The following is a 23,084-nucleotide window of genomic DNA, read 5'->3' as shown; positions in this document are numbered from 1 at the left end:
TTGATTTTTATACAGTTTAAATTTTCTGCAATGTTTAAAAAAATAGTCCATTTTAGTCTTACAGTAAATTTTGATTGAAAAAAAAACCAGACCAACAAATTTATGGGAAATAAACAAAGGCATAGTGCAGAAAGGGTATGTATTCAGCCATGATGTTGTTGTGTTTATTCGCAGGTCAATCTAGCAGAAATAAATAAAACAGAATAAAATAACAAAAAGTAATAAAACCGATGGAGCCCTGGAAAAGCTAGGTGCTTGGTCCCCTAAAGAAAGCGTTTCAATGCTTCTGTGTGCATTGTGCTAGTTAAAAATAAAAGCATCTTTTACTGATTTTGACCACTGGAGCTTTCTTAAAGTGGAGCCAAAGCATTTAGATCCCAGAGCCAGAAGAGCAGCAGCAGCTGTAATGGGTCAGTGTTGTTTTTTTATATTTTAGACTGTGGGCATCTGACTGGTAGTGAAAGCACATCTGCAAATGATTAACCCAGATCTCCCATCCAAGTTCTTCCTTACTTAAACACAAAAAGTGTGTGTGTGTGTGTGTGTGTGTGAGTTCACAGCTGTAGTGAACAGTCTGGAGGACAATCAGCTGCTAGGAAGAAGGCCACAGAGAGCAATAGAGAGCAGATAGTAGCACATGCCAACATGGTCTTGTGTTACAGTGAGCTCAGATAAGATAATAATTCTGATCAAATGGGAGAGGAGATGAAAAATCATGACAGATTAATAGCCGACACACTCGATTAGGAACACCATACTACTCTCAGAATGCTTAGATCCCTTGTCTTGAATTCTTCAAGATTCTTGTGAAACATCCAAAGACGCCCTTTTAGGTGCATTGTTCTGCCACATTATTGGCTGATTGGATAACTGCATGAATGAGGAATGTAACAGTGAGTCCAATAGACAAGATAAAGTGGACTAATACAGCATGTCTATTTATATTCCCTGCTCTCTAAGATGATTAAGAATGTGGTATTTAAGCAATAAAAGAGTATCAATGAAAGTAATTACTTTCATACTGACACACTAATTTTCTTTAATCTTATTTGGAATCTTTAGGCTAGCTGTTATTGCTAATGTTACAGTGATTCAGCTGTAGTTAGCTAGCATGAGCTGTAAGATAGCTGCATCATTTTGGTGCTTTATTTTAGTTGGAAACTAACATATTTTTTCACCAGGACACATTTATCTACTAATCTGTCAACCTCCACTGAGGAAACTTTTCTCTCTTTCTCATCCGGCTTCATAATCTCTTTTGTCATGTCTGTGGTCTGCGGTGCCTCCTTGACACTTTGCAAACAAACACCAGCAGAAAGACTAAAGATAATTAAATAAGCTGTAATTTAGGCACCAGCTTTGTGTCTTGTTCTATACCACACCGTTCAAAAATTCCAGTGAAATGGAAGCTCCACACAGGCCGATTTTTCCTGCACAAACAGGAGGTTTCCATTACTCATGGTCTAAGAGTGAAACCTCAACACACTTACACACACACACCGACACACCGACACGCACACAAAGGACTACGTGGCACTCCACATGTGTATGCTGCATTCAGTAAGAAATCACAGTGAGACCGGAGGAGGAGTTCAGTAGGAGATCTGGAGCAGGGACTTCCTCCTTGAACGCAATTCAAGAGCATTTCTGAAATTCCACCCAGATTATTTTTTCAGTTCTTTCATTATAAATCGCACTGCTGCGTAACTTTCTTTAGAAAAGTGCAAAGCAGAGAGTCATCATGCTTCAGTGGCAAAAAAATAAAAAATACAGATTGTGCACTGGTACTGAGTGAAACCTAAACACAAGATGTGTGTGGAGGAGGACTTCAGAAGGCCCACAAAGCTCAGCAAAGCAGCAGTGTTTGGCTCGTTGTGCCAGAATGGGGTGACAGTGGACAGTATTAGATCTAGTCAAGCAGCTCGAGTATGTGAGTTTAGTCTGGAAGGTCTAATATACAACAATGAAACCAGGTTAGATGGGGAAGTCGTGGCCTAATGGTTAGGGAGTCTGACTCCTAACCCTAAGTTTGGGAGTTCGAGTCTCGGGCCGGCCACGACTGAGGTGCCCTTGAGCAAGGCACCAAAATCCCCCCAACTGCTCCCTGGGCACCGCAGCATAAAAATGGCTGCCCACTGCTCCGGGTGTGTGTTCACGGTGTGTGTGTGTTCACTGCTGTGTGTGTGCACTTTGGATGGGTTAAACGCAGAGAACAAATTCTGAGTATGGGTCACATGTCACGTATGTCACGTCACATGGGTTTCAATACATTACCCACAATGCCGTTCGTCTACCTGCTGATAGTGGTCCAGTGGGATTTAGCCCTAACTGCATATTTACATTCAGAGAATGATGCAGCAGCATATTAGTCTTTTAGTCTCTCTAACTATCTGTAACATTCCTCTAACATTCCTACTGAACCTTCTCCACAAAACCTGACCATCATGGTGCAAGACTCACAGGAATAATAACAAAAACACAGCACTAGGATCACTGAACACATCACAGATATTTCAATATTAACTTATTTAATGTGGTGGACTTTTCCTTTAATGTAGCTGATAGAAGCTTATCATACACTCAAACCAAAATGTTTCCCTTTTTCCCGTCATACCTCATCTAGTTGGTTCAGTGATGACATGCAGACTTGCTGATGTGGTTTAGGAAACTATTTTGTAACAACACTGACTTCTGGTAAAGCCTCTAGATCTATCACGACCTTGACCAGTTGGCATGAGTCACAGGCTACTAGATACTAACATTGGGATTAAACCCATTCACATTAATGGTCCAGTCAGTCTGGCAGATTAATGATGTCAAAGACTCAATAATTAAATAAAACAATAAACTTGGAAAATCACAGACCTCATGATTCACAGACACCAACCAACCTGGACATGCTGTGTATGAAGTCACTTTAGCGCCATCTTCTGACAATAGCTCATCGAATCTCACCATCTTAAATCCCACACTTATTGTACAGTATGTACCAAAAGCTGATTCATAGAAGCTTTTAACAAATTTTTGTAACAATACACATCTGATGGTTCACAACTTGTTCACAGAGACTCATTACTCATTGCTGTTATATTTAGAGTTATAGTAACTCTAATAAACTCTATTTTCAACTGCGGTGAGCAGAAAAGCAGCTCAGGATTCACAACACATTGAACTTTCAGCTGGTTTGTCTACAGTTAAGGGGCAGTGGTTGCTCAAGCATTTAAGGCTCTATGTTGTTGATTGGAGTGTCAGGGTTCAAGCCCCAGCACTGCCAAGCTGAAACTGTTGGGCCCTTGAGCAAGGCCCTTAACCCTCACACTTCCAGTGGTGCTGTATCATGGCTGACCCTGTGCTCTGACCCCAACCTCCAAAGCTGGTATATGTGAAGAAAGAATTTCACTGTGCTGTAATGTAGATGTGACAAAATAACGGCTTCTATGAATCTGATGAATTGAACATTAAATAATTCTTTTAAAAACTTAAATGCTTGTTTATTTCAACAAGGATGTGGTGTAATGTATAATATAATACACGCAGGCCACAGGGGCAGTTTAAATAACTCCATATATGCTAAGAGAAAACGCCACCATCTGGCTCATGTGAAATGGTGCTAGCGGCATCTAGTGAGGCATCTAGTGACATTGAATTACTCCATATTAACACTGAACATTTTAGTTTCAGACAATAGGAGAGCATTAACTCATATACTCATATCCCAAGATACAGTATAAAATTAACTATAGCACTGATAAGACTGTATTCATTTCTTATATACCATAGAATGCTAACTAATATAATGTTTCAGCTTAGTTAGCATAACTAAAATGCATAAAAATATATTTTATTCCAGATGTGTAGATTATTTTAAATACTAAAATTAGACAACATTATCAAAGAAGCCAAAGGTTGTACAGATGATGTGCATCATTTTATTTGAAACTGGTTTGTAACAGAACGTATGTTAATGTTAATAAAACACAACATGTAAAAAGGAAAAAAGAATGGAAATAGAATGTGTGTATGTAATGATGCGGTATTTGTAAAAACATGCATGAAATTTTATAACAAAGATCAGACTGGACTGCTGTATACAGATCATAGATACTAGTGAAGTGAAAAATATTTAAAAAATATATCAGCAGTTGACTTTTTCAAAGATACTACAGATATAATGTATCTCAAGAAATTACACTCATAGATGGCAGGTATGTTACAGGTGAATTTTTTAGCAATTTAGATATTTGTAGATTGTTCTTGCAGAAGCGATAGCAAGGAGAAAGAGATCTGGAGGTTCACAGACATTCAGGATTCCATAAGGAAAGAGTTCCAGTGGGGTCTTTGGGGGCAGTAGGTTCAACATGGACCACTGGGGCTTTTCACTCCTGACTGAACTGTAATTGTACAAGAATAATTGGAATAAATGGGAAGATTGGAAAATCATAATAAGAAAAACGGTAAGCTTAAAGTAGGTGAACTGTATATATGTGCAATATGCTCATACGTGTCAGTACACTCAGTGTACTATTGGGCATCCTTTCAGTAGCACTACACATTATATGCAGTATGTACTTATATATGTATATGTGTAAATATATGTAAATATATTATATATAAAATACTATAAGGTGCAAAACAGATTGTACAGGTACAGATTTTGTATATGTAAATACATTATATATAAAATACTATAAATACTATTATATATCATTTCTTCTTGATTGATTCAGTGAGTAATAGTTGATAAGAAAAACATTACTGACCCCATGTTCATCAGACGCCTCTTCACTGCTTCTGTCCTCTAGAAGATCAAACACCAAAGGTAAGCCAACACCACAGAGATCACACACGATGACACAAACACACCCACAATTTTTTTAAAACCCATTCATAAGCTCATGATGAAAAACAAGGCTCATCGAACATGTCATGTCCTGCACTAATGACTCTATATATCTCTATATCTTAAATATATATTACTCCTGCCACTGACATATGTGTTTTAGCTACAGTTTACTTATTCCAGTGATATTGGTTTTGTCATAATGCACCATCAATATGTATTCCATAAGAGCTCAGATATATATATCTTCAAATTTCTTGCTTACTTGACTCTTTCCAAGGACTGAGGTCAATCCCCAGGATGTTCCTGCAGTTGACAAAGTTTGCTTGGTTCCGACTCAGGATGAAAGGGTTTCTAGGAACTCTGCTGATGCCCGTGTTGTCACAGATGATGCGAGACAGAGACACTCTAGAAAGTGCGGATGTCTGTGCCTGGGTGAAAACACCCATGTTCTCCCACCAGTGCCTGGATGCAGAAATTACAGATGAACTTCTCGATCTAAAGTCCAAGTCACCTGCTCTTCGGTTCATTACACAGGCATCATTCCAAACATGCCAATTACATTTATCTATGCATTGATAGTGTACAATTATTATGCTAATGTTTGATGCTGTAAATAATTTTCACTGAATGTACGGAGTATAGAGATTTTTATGACCTGAAATACTGTATGTTTATATCCTGCTATAACTTATAACCTATCTTTTTTAAGTGTGTTAAGACAATGCGGTATCAGGGCTAAAGCCCAGGGCCAGGCATTACCCCAAATTTAATTATTTTCCAATAACAGCACATTTTATTCCTCTTAAACCACAACATTTTTTTAAAAATAAAACAACACCTTTAGAACTTTCACTTACGTACAGTTAAATTCATACTGTGTAATGTCCATGGAAAAAGATGGTTTCTGTTATCACTTATGTTAGAGCATCTTTCAATGGTCACTTTCTAACTTTTTCTACTGACAAGTTACTCTGGAATTTGTTACAAACTGCTGCTATGCTGTTTCTGAAAATTAATCACTAACTTCTGACCAATCCAAATCTTAATTTTGTTGAAGACACAGTACCTGTCTCCTTGGCGGATCCTCTGGAACTGCGTGGCAATGATACAAGCGAACAGAGGTCCGACTCTGCCCCCACGGACAAACGGTTCCGCAATACCTCCCGCCCAGAGGTCGATGTTATCGGCTGTCCCATAAAGTTGGATGAGCTTCCGTGCCAGATCTGTGTTATTCAGCACCCTCCCCAATTCATTGACATCCTTGGGAGTGGACAGACCACAGAATCTCCTCCATGCATTATAGCCTAATGGGCAGAAGAAAATATGTTCATGATGACGTGAAAGTTTTTTAGACAATTATTTAGGACAATTAATTATAGTCGATATATCCACTTCACATTTCTACACACTGTATTATGTCTTTGGACTTTGGACCCCAGTGTTAGTACTCTGGCCCATGTCTCTTGGTAAAATGTTTTTCCAAATGTTACAACTGTCTCTCTGATTGATTGATTGATTGATTGAATTACTCCTGATTAATGGGTTTGTAATACAATTACAAGTACAATCTGTGGGTATATGCATTGGAAGTCGATTATATAACAAAAGTGTTTAAATACTAAGTCTGTCTATCTGTCTTTCTGACCAGTTTGCTTGTCTACCTATTCTACTGGTCTGTCAATCTACTCTGTTTTTCTGTCTGGCACCTTTTCAGCCTGTCTGTGCTATCTATTGTGCTTTGTGTGTGTGTTGTGCACACATGTGTGTGTGCATGTGTGTATACTTTGCAGGGCGTGGTCTCTGCCCCGCTGCAAGTTGAGCGAACCCAGGTCCTGGGCGATTTTGCTGGTGAAGGCGAACAGTCTTTCTCTTACCGCATCCACCAGTATGCCATCCTGCTTGTTCAGCTTAGCTGGCCGACTAATCAGCCCCCGAATCTGAGGATCAATCCCACCTGGGGGCAATTTACAGGTGAGATTTAGGCTCATTTTTTGCAATAGGGCAGTGGACATACTATAATATGTAATTGAAGAGAAAAGAGAAAAAAGAGAGACTAGAGTAAAGAATGATTCTAGAAAACCTACATCAATACATCAACATCCATCAATGGAAGCTCTATGCTACTGTCATTAACTATGGTAGAAACATTGGTATTCACTTTCTCACAAAGTCACTCTCAAGTTCCATTTTTATTTCAATGGAACTATATGATCTTCTATTTTACTGATTGGGAAAGCTTATATTCAATGAGACCATTATGTTTGATTGAAAATAGTTTTGCAAAACCTTAATTGTATTAACTGACCTTCAAATACAATTCTCCATGGTGTAAAGAAGGCCGTTTGCAGAGGAATGCTAGGGAACCGTCCATTCTCCTGGAAGTTTTCATTCAGACGGAAGATGAGGGGCTGGATGGTGGCGTGGGCGAAGCGGTAAGCGGCAGTGGCGAAAACATTGGCGATAGATGGGTTGACGTTGGGGTTGTAACCGGGATACCTGCCGAGCTGCCTGTTCATGGCATCCATTCCCACAATGTGTGGCAGATAATCCCTAAACACTATGATCTACAAGACACAGAATGAATATTTACTGTAAGTCAGGACAAAGTCAGGATTTTGACTATAAGGATCACCCCAAACAGGAGCCTTTTCCAAATTTGAATTCAGCTACATAATCTTAGTATAGAATATGAAAACTTTATAAAAAATTATTTTGTGTTCTTGGCCAGAAAGAAATCAGCCACAGACTCTCTTCTTTATACCATTTACTTCCACATAAATGCACTTGATCCCACCAAATACAAAATGATAAACTTTAAAACATTCATTAACAGGAAATAATCTGCTGTGGGTTTTTTGAGTATGTGTGTATGTGTGTGTATAGTACCTGATGGTAGGCTCCCATGATTTTGCGAGCTTCCTCATAAATCTGCTCATTGTTCCATTGTTGGTTTAGGCGGCGCAGAGCACGAGCAAGCCGGTTGTGTTCTCGCAGGAAGAGTGTGTGCAGCGAAGTGAGAGCGATGTTCTCATCCACACGCCCATCACCTACAAACATAAATTGCTATTAGCAGTTTGGACTTTCACTAATCTGACATTCAGATACAAGCATACAAAATCAGCATTTTCATATTTTGTGGTGCTATTTATTCTCCTTGCAGTGGATCATTCCCACCTAAGGGCAATTTACTATAACCAATCATTGGTTTTCAATAACCATATTGGTTTTCATTGCAAACCCACCTGCAATAAAACACGGCACTTCCTCTAGGCCAGTGGTGTTCAGAATGCGATTGCGTGTGGCACACATTTTGCTGACTACCTTGCTGAAAGGCAGCAGCTCACGTCCATTGTCCTGGAATCTTTCATTGACACGCATGAGGCCTGCATCATTCGAGAGATCTCTGAGTTCTCGGGAGAGCGCCTCCTCTGCACCATACACCTGACCCGCATCCAGGAATGATGTCAGAGTGTTGATCTGCTCTCGCACCTGAGGCACACCTCCAAACATGAACGCGTTGTTTCCAGAGCCACAAGCGGGTGCAGAGCGAAAAAAAGGGAGGCAGCTTTTGGGACTGGAGGGCAGGCGCGGGTCATCTCTAGGAATCTAAGTCAAATAATGCAAAAGGAAATGTTCTTCATGTCATGTCATGTTTGTATGTTTATTTATTCCATGTTGAGTTAGGAATAGTCCCTCAGAACCAAATCTACTTCCCCTATTACACTAACTCCTAAACAATAACTTACAAAATGCTGTACAACACAAAACTACAAACACGTTTATCCAACCTGAAACACACTGAGTTGTTAGCGGAAGATCTTTTATGTGTCCCAGAATTAGCTATTTTTTATGTAGCTTAAAAGGCTATATATTTTCTTCTATATAGTCATGAGCCCTTAGCACTTGGAGATTTTATCTCAGTAAAATAATTCCCAAATATTTTTAGGCCTTTATTTTGTGTTATATTTTCTTTACATAACTTCTGTGTAATCTTTAAATGACTGATTCAAAGGGGTGGTTGAGAAAATTATTAAACCTAATCTCGGAGATGTTCTTAACACATTAAAGTCATTTTGACAGTTACACAGTGAACAAGACCTATAAGTGAAATAAATTGTGCGTGCGTGTGTGTGTGTGTGTGTGTGTGTGTGTGTGGACCTGGATGGGGAAGCATGGCTCAGAGCGCTCACAGCTCTCATCACATTGAATGCCGTTGCTATAGGACCGGATGCTGGGTGAAATGGGGGTGAAGGACAGATCGTGGTCATTCCACTGGCCGAAGAATGTGATGAGGAATGTGTACTCATTGTCTCCCACAACATTTTCGGCCTGTGTGCTGAAAATTTGATTTGACACCTGCCTCACCTGGAGAAAAATATTGATATTGTGCTTCAGGAAAAGTACAATTGTTCCACATGAGAAATGGTAAAATTAGAAAATACACATATCTGGAACCCTGAGCCGCACAGGGTGGCAGATACCACTATGGAATAATCTTTTGCGGTTCATATGGTTCACACTAAGCAACCAGTATTGTGATTTCATTATGTGAAGGGTTTTCTATGAAAAACTCATTTTAAATCTTAATCTATCCCCAAAACTTAAAAAAGATAACGGCACAACTCTGCCTAGGAAAGGACTTGACTTGACCTGATTACATTAGCCAGTGAAGTAACCCAGAAGCCAGTGTTAAACTGTTGGAGCTGTTAACCTGACATTCATAGACCAGACGGCTGTTGGAGAATTTTTGTCCTTAAAGTGACATGTTCAATGTGACCCCATTGCTGCTATCCATACATTGAAGCATGGTGGTGGTAGCATCCTATTGACAGTTACCCTTGGGATATTGGTTATTTCTCTGCCTTAAGTGTGCTTTTGCCCCACCTATACCCCCATGTCCTAAACCTGGACACGCCCCTGAAACAAGTATACATCTCATGTTACAGTTATCATGTTAAGCCATACATTTAAATTCCAGTCTGTCTTAAACTGACAATAATCAACATGCCTATTCAATTTTGAATGCTCTCATACCAGAGGAAGCACAATATTATTATAGAGTCTTCCAGGGTTCCATCCTTTAGGTTGGGTGATGTTATCTTCATAAACAGGAGGCAGCCAGCGGGTGAACGGTGTGTTTGAAGCACCTTGAAGTGGATTTATCCTGTAGATTTAAAACAATAGTCTGAGAGCCTTATGACACAGCATTAAGCCTTAAATACATGTACACTGTGGGTGGCAATATGCCACTGTCTAGAATTAACAACCCATAATAGATATTTTTGAGTAAAATAATCTTGCTAAGCCTCAAAGCAATAATATATATATTTGTTTCTACTACAGTAGCTGTCCCCAGAACCCTGTCCAGCATGGTGGCAGTTAATTATCAGTGTTCCTGTTTTGACGTGTGTCTCACAGGTTGTTGCAGACGCTGTTGGCCGTGCGATATCTGTTTAGATTCTGTGTCGTTCTGCATGGAGGAGGCAGGGTTTGAGCGGCACAGCCAGTCAATCTGTGGATCTCCTGAAGTTCTTCTTCAGATAGCAGTGCTAGGAGAAAGAACAAACAAAGATGGTTAAATCCAAATCACACAAACAAATTGTGTCTAGGCATTCAACAACAGACAGTTTATCTTAGTGCTGCATTTTGTCCCCAACTTTTTAGGGCTGCTATATATAAACAGCATTCTTCTATATAAATATATATTTAAGTAAAAAATAAGCAACACTAGGGGGCACGGTGGCTTAGTGGTTAGCACGTTAGCATGGTAGGTTGATTGGCATCTCTGGAAAATTGTCCCTAGTGTGTGATTGCGTGAGTGAATGAGAGTGTGTGTGTGTGTGCCCTGTGATGGGTTGGCACTCCGTCCAGGTATCCTGCATTGATGCCCGATGACGCCTGAGATAGGCACAGGCTCCCTGTGACCCGAGGTAGTTCGGATAAGCGGTAGAAGATGAATGAATGAATGAATAAGCAACACTAGCCAATCACATGCTTCCTCGTATTTCCTACGAGTGTGTAATGCTGCCATGTGACTCATTCAACTCACTTGTTCAAAAAAGGTACAGCTGACAGACATTGTGTGTCTATATCAGGGGTCGGCAACCCGCGGCACCGGAGACAAGTGACTCTGCCCCTTTTCCACCAAGGCAGTTTGAATGCTGGTTCGGAGCCAGAGCCTAATTTAGAACCAGTTCTTTCTTTTTCGACAGCCAAAGTACCGGCTCTGAACCAGGAAAAGTGGTTCTTAAGTAGCACCAAAACGCTGCTGGTCTAGACTTAAGAACCGCTTGTGTCAGGGGCTGTGGGCGGGGCTGTGGGCGGGGCTACTGTTAGCGCATGATAATATACCTTAAGCATACCAATGTTTAATACACTTTTACTTTACCGCAATATGATAAATTTTCAGCAGACATGATAGTAGGTAGCTACATGCTAAGGCTAAGTTTTTTCTGTGTTAATGATAAAATAACGTTATGTACTTTCTCGATTACAACCTCCGTTTATACAGATTACATGGAGCTGCACGTACACGTTGGATTCGCCGCGTTTGGGTGTTAATGTAGGTTCACAAAGCCATGAGCATTAACAGTAAAGTAACATCCACCATTGTTGATGTGTTTGTATTTGCCGCTGCTGCGCTAACGTTGCTGTGTACTGTGTACAGTATACTGTGACGTCAGACTCGGCTCTGTGACGGCTCTCTAACCGATGGAAAGGCAAACCGGTTTTTAGAAGGTTCGCCAGTGGAACCAACTTTGAACCAGCACCAAAAATCAAAATATGCATCAAAATATGCGTCATAACTGCCGACTTGCGAAATCCGACACACAGAAACAGACGAATTTTTGTTTTGCTGCAGCCGGCAAGTTAAAATTTTGATGTCATGCAGGGCTGTCAAGTGTCACGCATTGAGAGTGACAGTCACTCATTTCGGTCTTTTGTCACGCTCTCCCGCCACACATCGTATTTCTCACGCAGAAGAACTTTTTGACTATTTATCATATATTTAATAAGCCGCAGCACCCAAAATGTATCAGTCCGCACCGCTGTCTCTATGGAACCGTGCAGGAATGAAGCGCGTCTCAGTTCTTAGTCGAGCCTGTCACTTATCAGCCAATCAAAAAAGAGGGGGGTGGAGGAGATGTCACGCTTGCCTGTCTTTGGCCACGTTCACGCTGCAAGTCTTAATGCTCAAATCTTATATTTTGCTCAGATCTGATTTTTTTGTTTGGCTGTTCACATCACCTTTTAAAATGTGGCCTTTATCAGATACCAGTGTGAACTGTTTGCTGTTTCGAACTGACCCGCATGCGCAAACGAACAATAACAATGACGTCACACGCAGCACGCCCTCGCGCTAAAGTTGGCGAGGTTATTTTCACATAGGAGATATTATATTTGGAACAACAAAGACATCTACCTACGGAAGCGTATTGCATTCACTTGAGGAAAAAAAAATCTACTCTTTTTTTCTGAATTAACGACTTAATTATCTCAGAATTATGAGATAATTTTCATGAATAAAAAGTTTTTTGCTGTTTTTCTGAATAAACGACTTAATTATCTCAAAATTATGAGATAAATTTTTTTTGAAAAACATTTTTTCACTCTGTTTTTATGAATTAATGAGTTAATTATCTCTGGATTATGAGATCATTTTTCATAAAAAACAAAAATTAATTGTTCGGTTTTTCTGAATTAATGAGATCCCTCAAAATCCTGCCAGGAGCTCTATTTTAGGTGGATTGCATGGAATTAAACATGTCCCGCCTTTCAAGTTTAATCCGGTTTTATTTTACTTTGGGTTTGAGACATTTCAGACAAAAAAATCAGATTTGGGTCTGATTCAGGACCACATATGGAAGTGGCCTGAATCTGATTTGAAAAAAATCAGATCTGGGCTAGATTTGAGTGTTCATACTACTACTGAAAAAGTCTGACCTGGTCACTTGACCCCAAAAAAAATCGGATTTAGGCTTTTACCTGCAGTGTGAACGGGGCCATTGAGAGCCCTGGTCATTAGACATTGAACATTTTATTTGAAAGTAACCTTCAACCCAGCATCTTTTTTCTTAAGGTTAGTTCAAACTGTTCAAAATATTTTTGTTTGCCTGCAGAAATAAAATTTTGTTTACTCGGTAGCAGTTCATTGATTTCATAAATGCAACACACTACAGTTTTTTCTATACTTTCCATAAAGCTAAAAAACTATATATGCAGTGTTATCTTCATTTTAGATGTCAAAAGGGTTTTGTGGCTCCCTGTGTTTTTTTTCTGTGCGAAATGGGTCCAAATGGCCCTTTGAGTGTTTAAGGTTGCCGACCCCTGGTCTAGGTGTAAGTGTGTGTTAGACCTAACTATCCCTTGTTGGTAGCCGTCTTATGATACAGAGGTGGGATTAATAAAACTTTTTGACTGTAAGTTCTGCTGTTTAAAAAAAATATATTTTCATAAGATTTACAGTGTCAGACCTGTGGCGTTAATAGATCTCTTGTGTACATGGTGTGTTTTCTCTGAGATGATCCTCAACGTCTGCTCCATGTAATCTGCAGCTCTCACAGCCTCACGTGCCATCCGTTTTGGCTGCTTCATCAGACGCAGTATATCAGATGGCTTGACAAAATCGGTACTGCGCACCTTCTCAAGGCTCCTGCAAACACATGCACACACAGATAAAACAAATATTATTCAGTATGATAACTTATATAGCCCAGACCAACTTTGCTTAAATATCCTCCTTAAAGTGCTGACTCACTTTTGACGAGAGTACAAATAAGACTCATCTACGATTTGTTTAGCTTCCTTGAAGGCATCCAGAATGAGAGGCCTGGTGAAACCTTTCTCTTCAGATCCTGTACACACACACATCACAGCAAAGTCAGCAAACATTATAAAATCAATATCACCACTAATACGCAATACCTCTCCACATAATCATACATCTATATGAACCTTTTGCTATTATAATTCAAAATTAATACATACACATTGGGAAATAATGATGCATATATGTTAACAATTAACTGGATCATTTACAAATAATTATTAATAATAATTATTATTTACATATTAACTCATTCTGTTAAGAAATACCATGTTAATTAATTATTTGTGGCCCTTTTAGTAAAGTTATATAGATTTCAACAGTTAATTTGAATACATTGATAGCTTTATCTTTTTGTCTATAATAAATAAATCGATATAGTCATATTTATTTATTTGGAAATTGTTAGTTTCACTCCAGATTAGAGATAGCTGACTGTTTTAGTTATTAAAAGCTGACTAAATGTCATTAGTCAATGAAAATGGTTTTGGTGTTAAAAAAATAATAATTACATAATAATTCTAACCATATATGTACTCAAAAACACTTTCCAGACCTTCTTCAAAAGAGTTTTTATTTATACACTGTCTTTTATATATAAATACAAATAGCAATCACTGAAATCCTTCCTGATATCCATATATGGTAAACACTCCCCTGCGTTGCCCTTTTATTGTCTTAAAGACACGCCCACAATGCATTAAGGTCCCAAAGTCTGAAATAGGGGGGAAAAAAAATGTAAATATAAAAAACATATCTAAAAAAATAAAAAAATAATAATTTCCTAAAAAAACATGAATGAATTAAAAAACATGCAAAATTAAAGCATTTTAACTTTTCACACACACACACACACACACACACACACACACACACACACACACACACACACACACAGACACACACACACGAAGCATCTTCCTCTTATGTCATATCTCTGACATGTTGACAAATAAATGAAGTCTAATAAACAGAATAATTTCCCTTTTTAATGTGTGTTGAAAACACACTTACTTAACAAAGATTTTGACATCTTTAAGAATAAACCCTGAACTGTAATCTTCAGAAGCTCAGCTTCTTAAGATTACAAGGTTAGATTAGAAGCATTTACTGCTCCTGTTTAAACTCACCTGATACAGCTGAGTATCTGAGCATACAGCACAGTCCCAGCAGCGATACAGAAATTAAGAGATTCATGTCTGAGGCACAACTGCACACACCACAGTTCAGAGAATTTTCATGAGTTGTGTTTTCTCCTGATCTGCAATGAGGAAAAGTGTATAAAAAAAATAAAATAAATAAATACCGGTCTAAAATGAAAGATAATTTTTTTTTTACTTTTAAAGAAAGTCAGAAAGTTTGCAGCTTGTAACTATTTATCATTATGCATTACATGTATTTGTACATCTGCATATATAATTCCAATCCTGCTCAAATCTGTTAGTGTTTTTTATTTTTATTTTAATCCTTTAATATTAACCTTTAATATTTCCACACTTAAAAAAAAAATCTCACCATATCATTTTTATTTGAATTCATATTATTTTCTCATGAGAGCAAATCTCATTAAAAATTTCTTTGAGAAAATCGAGAAAATTAAATGTGTCATATTTATTTTCTTTCATGATTCTCAGTAATATTCATATAATTATTTTTATTTCAATAGTAATAAAATAATATTTGTAATAAGTTTATTTATAATAGCATATTATTTCATTATTAGGTGGAAATCTAAATGGTGCATTTTAAAATTTTAGTTTAAAAATAAAAAAGGGAAAAATAATAATGCAAAATTATAATAATTATCCAAAAATAATTTGTTAATTGTTTTTTTCTAATCTAGTTTTTATAGTTGCATTTAAAAGAAAAAAAGGAAAGGAAACATGCTTATTTTAGCAACATAAACTAAACACACAACGTCATTACAGAATAAATGGATTTGATTCAATTTGAATATGTGACTTTGATTTCAGAGTTAATATCAGAGTTAAAATGCAGAAGATGCACAAGTAACGACTCACCTGTGTGCTTTGCCTCTTTGATCCTGACAGTTTTTTGGACTGTGGAAGTGCAGAGGGTTTACTTATAAACACAGCAGCACATCTCCGTCACCACAAGCTGCTGAGGCATTTCTTAACTTTCCAATCAGGGTTATTTCCTCCTTCCTCTTATCTGAAACATTATTAACTGAGTGAATTATTGGCTTTGAAATAAACAATAGGACAAATGAATGTGCAACAATTATGTAAATCTCTAGTCATTATAAAAAAAACAGGAAAGTATTTCTATTTTTTTCTAAGGCAGAAGGGCTTATTAGAGCATTACTAATAGAAGAGAATTTTTTAGAAGACAATATGATGCATTTACCGCTACACTCTGATATAATTTACAATAATTTATCAGGATTTCACTTGACTGTCTGTCTAATCAAAGCATTGCATGTACCTTTTGAAACGAGATAAAATCATTCTTTTCGTGCCATGACAAGCAGTTGGAAGAAATGTGAAAAGAAAATGTGATAAAAAGCTTATCTTTATTTTGGGGATGAACAAAATCACTTCCTTTTAATTAATTTGAGACTAAAACTCAATAAGCAGGTATAAAATTGAATAGTCTGCACTCAGATTTAACATTTTAATTAAAAAAAAAAATACTAAACATTAATGAGATGTTAAATGTTTGTCAAAAATTCTTAATCTAAAATCTAAAAACAGTTTCTGGTTGCAAAATAATGGAGTTCTCACATAGTAAGTACGAAGCTAACACACATTGTATATAAGGTTTGCTTTAGCTATGAACCAGTATTTCCTTCTATGCTTTTCTATAGATTAGATTAGATTAGATTAGATTAGATTAGATTAGATTCAACTTTATTGTCATTACACATGTACAAGTACAAGGCAACGAAATGCAGTTTAGGTCTAACCAGAGTGCAATAGTAGCAAGTGCAGGATATACAGTTTGTACTAGATTTAAATAAGTTAAGTAAGTGATAATATGGAGTGATTTACAGTTGTGTGCATACTATGAACAAATATACAGATCTACAGAAGGATATGTGCTGTAACAAAATATATGGTTAATACTATAAACAGTAATTTATACTGATTTAGTCTGAAAATAATCCTGAATTTATCTGTAATAACCAGTTAATATTGATACACTACAGTTTAATAACATGTAATTGCTTAGAAATTACTCTCATTTCACCCTTTCACCATTTTTCAACCATTAATCCTAGACTGATATGTAAACTGAAAACTCTTGGTACAGTTGGTACAGGAAATAACCATAGTGGTGAAGTCTCTCTCTCTCTCTCTCTCTCTCTCTCTCTCTCTCTCTCTCTCTCTCTCTCTCTCTCTCTCTCGCTCTCTCTCTCTCTCACTCTTTCTCTCTCACCAACATCCATGACATGATTAAAGTTCACACTTTTTTCCTCCATTCTGACGGTTGATGTGTATAAACCGAAGCTCTTGACCTGTATCAGCATGATTTATTGCATTTCACTGCAGCAACATGATTGGCTGATTAGAAACCTTTATTTTTGTCACATCTACATTACAGCACAGTGATATTCTTTCTTCACATATCCCATCTAGGAGGTTGAGTTCAGAGCACAGGGTCAGCCATGACACAGCACCCCTGGAAAGGGCCTTGCAAAAGGGCCTACGGTTGCAGCATGCCAGTGATGGGGCTTAAACCCTGATCCTACAATCAACAATCCAGAGCGTTAAATGCTTCAGCCACAACTGACCCCATAAATGTATGAATGTGTATGAATGTATGAATGAACAGGTGTACAGGTGTTTCTCTCAAAATACAGTGTACATGTATAAATGTGTGTATGTATTCAAACGCTTTTCTGTGCATGTCACAACATGAGTTTGAGTTAGTCAGCACAGTTACAGCCCTGGCAGAGATTATTTTATAGGATGATTATAGAGAGATTAGTTTTTATAGGATGACAATATTATTTTTTACCATGAACGCTTTTTGTAGATGCATTTATTCCAGTGATTTAATCCAATCACAGAGCAATTGAAGCAGATTTGAATGCAAACATGAGGATGAACTGTTCGGTTTTAAGGATGTTTCTCAATGGCCTAAAGATTGTTTTCAAGCAATCCTGTTTGGCAATTGTGCTTAATGTTTATACTTCTCTTATACCTTTATATATATTATGCAAGCTTAAAATTTAATAAGAATGTTTTTAATAATTGATAAGGGTTATCATTTCTAGCTTATGATTATGAATGATTATGAAGGTATAATTTTTTTGACAGTTTTGCATTTATCCTTGGTCCTGAGCCTGGGTTACTGTTTGTGTGAGTTTCTGTGCATGTTCTTATCACGGTTCTCATTTTTACTCCCATTGGCTACGACAAACAGCCCCTTTTGCACTGTAAAACATGTTTGCACAGTAGGTTAGCGTAGTTAGTTTTGGAATTTGAACTCAAGTTTATATGTTTTCAAAAATGAAACTTTTGAATCCAGTTTGTAAGGGAGTTTTTCCTCTCCACAGTCACCTCAGTCACCTCAGGCTTGTTCATTAGGGATAAATACAAACATATTTAAATATAAGTATATTAAAATATATTAATATTAATCTTGAACTTATTAAAATATTAATCTTTGTATAATAAACTTTTTGTACTATATTTTTTTATATCCTGTAAAGCTGCTATGAGACAAATTGAATTGAATTGAATTTATAAAGTGTTCATTTCACTATCTATTTTATGCTTCCTGGTTTTAAACATTGCATTCAGTTTTTCTGGATTTTTCAGTTTTGTCATGAATTTATGCTTATAGAAACATGCTTATACATCAGGGTTTTTTTACAGTGAACCTGTTTCAGTGGCTATCTAACTTCCTTACTGATTATAAACTACGTACACACCAGACTTTCCACATTCATTCACGTAGCATAAAAGATCATAACTTACAACATTTAAATTGTATTTTAAAATCTTTCTTCTCGTGTATATATATCACCCCGTTCTGTTTACATTGCCTTGAAAACATCTACAATGTTATTCTTTATACTATTCTAATAAATATGTTATAACTTTGGTAATTACATGATTATAACCAGTTATTACATGTTTCTATTAAAAAATGAACTTAATTTATAAAAGAGCATTGTTAAATTCTCTATTCTGATTAGTCAGAAGATTCATATAATTGTCTTTAACAGCACCTCAGACTTTAGCGCTGGTGTCACAGGTTTATGCCAATGTACTTGTAATATCTTATTGTTTATATAGTATCAGCTTACTCAGAGAAGCTTTTCTTAATGCTGCTATTTATTAGAAGTTTTTATTTTTTATTTTTTTTTAGCTTTAAATTTACAATTTCTGTTACATTTTACTCCATGGTATCTGTCTAAAAAGGAAAGACCTACATGTAAGAAAAGAAACTATACATATAAAAAGAAAGCCTGCAACCACACCTGTCCATTGTAGATAAGATTAAAGAGTCATAAACTTCTATATGTGTAACTGCTTATAAAGAGTGCAGTTTTATAATAAATGTTATTGGAAGACTTGTATTAGCAATTGATGATAAACCAAGCTTCCTTAACAATTTGCTATGGTTTTCACTTTAATGAATTTCATTTACCTTTTACACTTTGGGTTGCTTTCATCATCCTAGCATTATTTTCTACTGCCATGTAAGCCAGCTAGACTACTATAGCTTTATATTAATAACAAAAAAACATTTATGACTGCAAAGTGTATTCTTGAGTATTTCACCTGTGCAGAAAAAAAAAGATTAAAAGATTATTTTCTTGGAAAATGGTTGTAAGCAATTAGCATAAATGTATAATGATCCATCTGGTCACTGATCCATCTGGAATACAGTGTATTGGCTGTAAGTTGTCTTGAACAACTTCTTATAACTAATATACAAACTTCAGCTTATATATTTAATTGAAAGCACTAGAACAGGGGTCACCAACGCGGTGCCCGCGGGCAACTGGTCACCCTCAAGGAGCACTTAAGGCGCCCGCGAGGCATATTCTAAAAATAGCACTGGTCAAAATATAGTTCCGTCTAAAAACATTTTCTTGCTGTAGTTTTTGAATAAAAAATGCTTGCCTTAATGTAGATTTTAAAATTACTATATTTAATTTCATTTTATTTAATTTTAAAAAAATGTAAACAAAAATGTTTTATGTATATAACAAACTCTGGCCTTTTCTGAAGTCAAATGTCAATATTGCGCGCACGTCACGTCCGACTCCTGACACGAGGAAGCGGTGCAGCAACAATGAGGAGTCAGTTGTGATTTACCCCAAAAACATGGCAGAAAAGCGACAGAAAACATACCATTTTAACGGTGTTTGGGAGGAAGAGTTCTTTTTTACGCCAGTCAAAGAAAAGTGTCTCATTTGCGGGACGACTGTTGCGACTGCAAAGCGGCACAATGTGGCAAGACACTTCAGTACCTGTCACGAAAGTTTCAATGCTAACTACCCACCCGGCAGCGCATTAAGGACAGAAAAAGACGTTAAAAATCCTTTCATGCAAGTAGACATGACATGCACTGCTGAGCAACTAAGTGCTCTGTCCAACTTGGATGCTGGACAGGTATAGATCCTAACGTTGCAAAATGACCTTCACCTCAAAGACCTTCACCTTTTTGTGCCTTGTGGACACAGAAAAATACAGTGGTGTATGCACAGCAGCTATGAAAGTTGCCTGCCTTTTTGGTTCAACCTATCTCTGTGAATCCTTTTCTAACATGAACTTTATCAAGAACTAACACAGAACACGCCTTACTGATGCACATTTACAAGACTCACTCAGACTTGCAGTGTCAAATTATTCACAAGATTACAGTACACTGGTGAGCAGAATGCAGTGCCAGGCTTCCCACTAACAGACATTTACAGACAAAGAAGAGATAACGTGTTCATTGAAAACACCATAACATTAAACTAAAAATGGTGCACAGAAATGTGAAAAATTGTTCAAAAAAGACTAGATAACTTGTTGTGACATGATTAATGATTTCCTTGACATTACTTCCTGACTTTCAAATGTTGGAACAGATAAACATAAATAAATGTTGCATGTTTAAATATTCCTACCGTCATTGTTGTGTAAATCATTGTTAATAATAGTGGGGAATAATTAACATTGACATGTGAGCAGTCCCTTCACCATATTATTATTATTATTATTATTATTATTATTATTATTATTATTATTATTATTATTATTATTTACATTTACATTTACATTTACAGCATTTGGCAGACGCCCTTATCCAGAGCGACGTACATAAGTGCTTAAATCTCTAACATTGAATACATTAATGCTGGATCACTAAGTTACATACTTAAGATACCATGAGTTTAAAACATTTGTTCAAAGTTACAATGAAAGTGTCAAAGGTGTGTTTTTTTTTTTTTTTTTTTTTTTTTTTTTTTTTTTTTTTTTTTTTTTTAAAATGCAAAAGATAATGAAAGAAGTGCTAGTTGAAGTGTTTCCTGAATAAGTAGGTCTTCAACCGCCGCTTGAAAATAGCCAGTGACTCAGCTGTCCGGACCTCTAGGGGAAGTTCGTTCCACCACCTTGGTGCCAGTACAGAGAAGAGTCTTGTAGTATACTTGCCTCTTACCCTGAGAGATGGTGGAACCAGTCTAGCAGTGCTGGTAGATCGGAGGGTGCGGGGTGCAGTGCGAGGAGTGATGAGGGCTTTGAGGTAAGAGGGAGCTGGTCCATTTTTGGCTTTGTAGGCCAGCATCAGTGTTTTGAATCTGATGCGTGCAGCTACCGGAAGCCAGTGGAGGGATCGCAGCAGCGGGGTGGTATGAGAGAACTTTGGCAGGTTGAAAACAAGCCGGGCAGCTGCATTTTGGATCATTTGCAGAGGACGGATTGCGTTCATAGGTAGACCTGCCAGCAGTGCATTGCAGTAATCCAGTCTAGAAATGACAAGAGACTGAACAAGTACCTGAGCAGCCTGTGTGGACAGAAATGGTCGAATCCTTCTAATGTTGTAGAGAAGAAACCGACATGAGCGAGTCACATTAGCAACATGAGAGGAAAAGGACAGTTGATTGTCCATGGTTACCCCAAGGTTGCGAGCTGTGGCTGAAGGGGAGATCAGATCGTTGTGCAAGGATATAGCAAGATCATGACCTGGGGATGAATCACCTGGGATGAAGAGCAGCTCAGTTTTGCTAGGATTAAGCTTTAACTGATGAGCAGTCATCCATGATGAAATTTCTGCCAGACATGCAGAGATCCGGTCAGAAGCTGTGGCATCTGCGGGTGGGAAAGAGAAGATAAGTTGTGTATCATCAGCATAGCAGTGGTAAGAGAACCCATGTGAGGAAATAACTTCACCAAGAGAGTGAGTATACAGGGAGAAAAGAAGAGGACCAAGTACTGAGCCTTGTGGGACGCCAGTGGAGAGTCTGCGTGGAGCAGATGTCACTCCCCTCCATGTTACCTGATATGAGCGTCCTTCCAGGTAGGAAGCGAACCATTCCCAAGCTGATCCGCATATCCCAAGACTCCTGAGGGTGGCTAAGAGAGTCTTATGGTTGACCGTATCAAACGCTGCTGAAAGGTCAAGGAGGATAAGGACAGATGAGAGATTGGCTGATCTAGCAGCATGTAGTTTCTCAGAGACATCTAAAAGGGCTGTCTCTGTGGAATGAGCTGCTTTAAAGCCAGACTGGTTGGGGTCTTGGAGGTTGTTCTGTGAGAGATAGACAGACAGTTGATTAAAGACAATGCGTTCAAGAATTTTTGAAAGAAACGAGAGAAGTGATACCGGTCTGTAGTTACTGATGTCTGATGGATCCAGAGCAGGTTTCTTCAGGATGGGAATAACCCTTGCTCTCTTGAAGGTAGTTGGTACCTGACCAGATGCTATGGATCTATTGGTGATAGTTGTAATGAAGGGCAGAAGGTCTTGCGAGATGGTCTGCAGCAAAGTGGAAGGGAGTGGATCCAATGGGCAGGTGGTAGGATTGCAAGACTGGATGAGTTTTAGAATCTCTTCTGCTGTTACAGTTGAGAAATGTGACAACAAAGGTGTAGGGGAGTCCATACTCTGAGATGTAAGTGCAGTCGGGGCTGAAGTGAAGGTCCGGCAGATTTCCTCAATCTTCTCCTGGTAGAAAGAAGCAAAGTCTTCTGCAGTCAGGGAGGATGAAGAAGGTGGAGCCGGGGGGTTGAGCAGAGAAGAGATGATGTTGTGGAATTTCCGAGGGTCATGTGAGGAAGCTTCAAGCTTTTCCTTGTAGAAGGAAGTCTTGGCAGAAGTCACATCTGAGGAGAACTTGGCCATGAGTGTTCGGTAAGAATCAAGATCTGCATCAAGTTGTGATTTCTTCCACTTTCTCTCTGATGATCTTAGCTCTCTTCGATTGTTGCGCAGCACATCTGAAAG

At 37.8% G+C, this 23,084-nt stretch overlaps 1 protein-coding gene across 1 annotated transcript; it reads right to left on the bottom strand.

Moving 5' to 3' along the window:
* Positions 1 to 4,011: 4,011 nt before the first annotated feature.
* Positions 4,012 to 15,711, bottom strand: LOC132863504 (eosinophil peroxidase-like). Its single transcript, XM_060896350.1, has 15 exons — positions 15,692 to 15,711; positions 14,801 to 14,931; positions 13,602 to 13,698; positions 13,318 to 13,496; positions 10,260 to 10,392; positions 9,878 to 10,007; positions 9,002 to 9,208; positions 8,086 to 8,449; positions 7,730 to 7,890; positions 7,149 to 7,407; positions 6,627 to 6,797; positions 5,910 to 6,147; positions 5,106 to 5,305; positions 4,761 to 4,798; positions 4,012 to 4,391 (listed from the first exon to the last, which is right to left on the bottom strand). The coding sequence occupies exons 2-15, from the start codon at positions 14,865 to 14,867 to the stop codon at positions 4,377 to 4,379; spliced, it is 2,259 nt and encodes a 752-aa protein (XP_060752333.1). The 5' UTR covers positions 14,868 to 14,931; positions 15,692 to 15,711; the 3' UTR covers positions 4,012 to 4,376.
* Between the last annotated feature and the right edge of the window lie 7,373 nt (positions 15,712 to 23,084).

Source organism: Tachysurus vachellii, chromosome 20 (genome assembly GCF_030014155.1).
Source record: "Tachysurus vachellii isolate PV-2020 chromosome 20, HZAU_Pvac_v1, whole genome shotgun sequence".
Lineage (NCBI taxonomy): Eukaryota > Metazoa > Chordata > Actinopteri > Siluriformes > Bagridae > Tachysurus > Tachysurus vachellii.
This window is presented reverse-complemented; position numbering and strand designations above follow the sequence as displayed.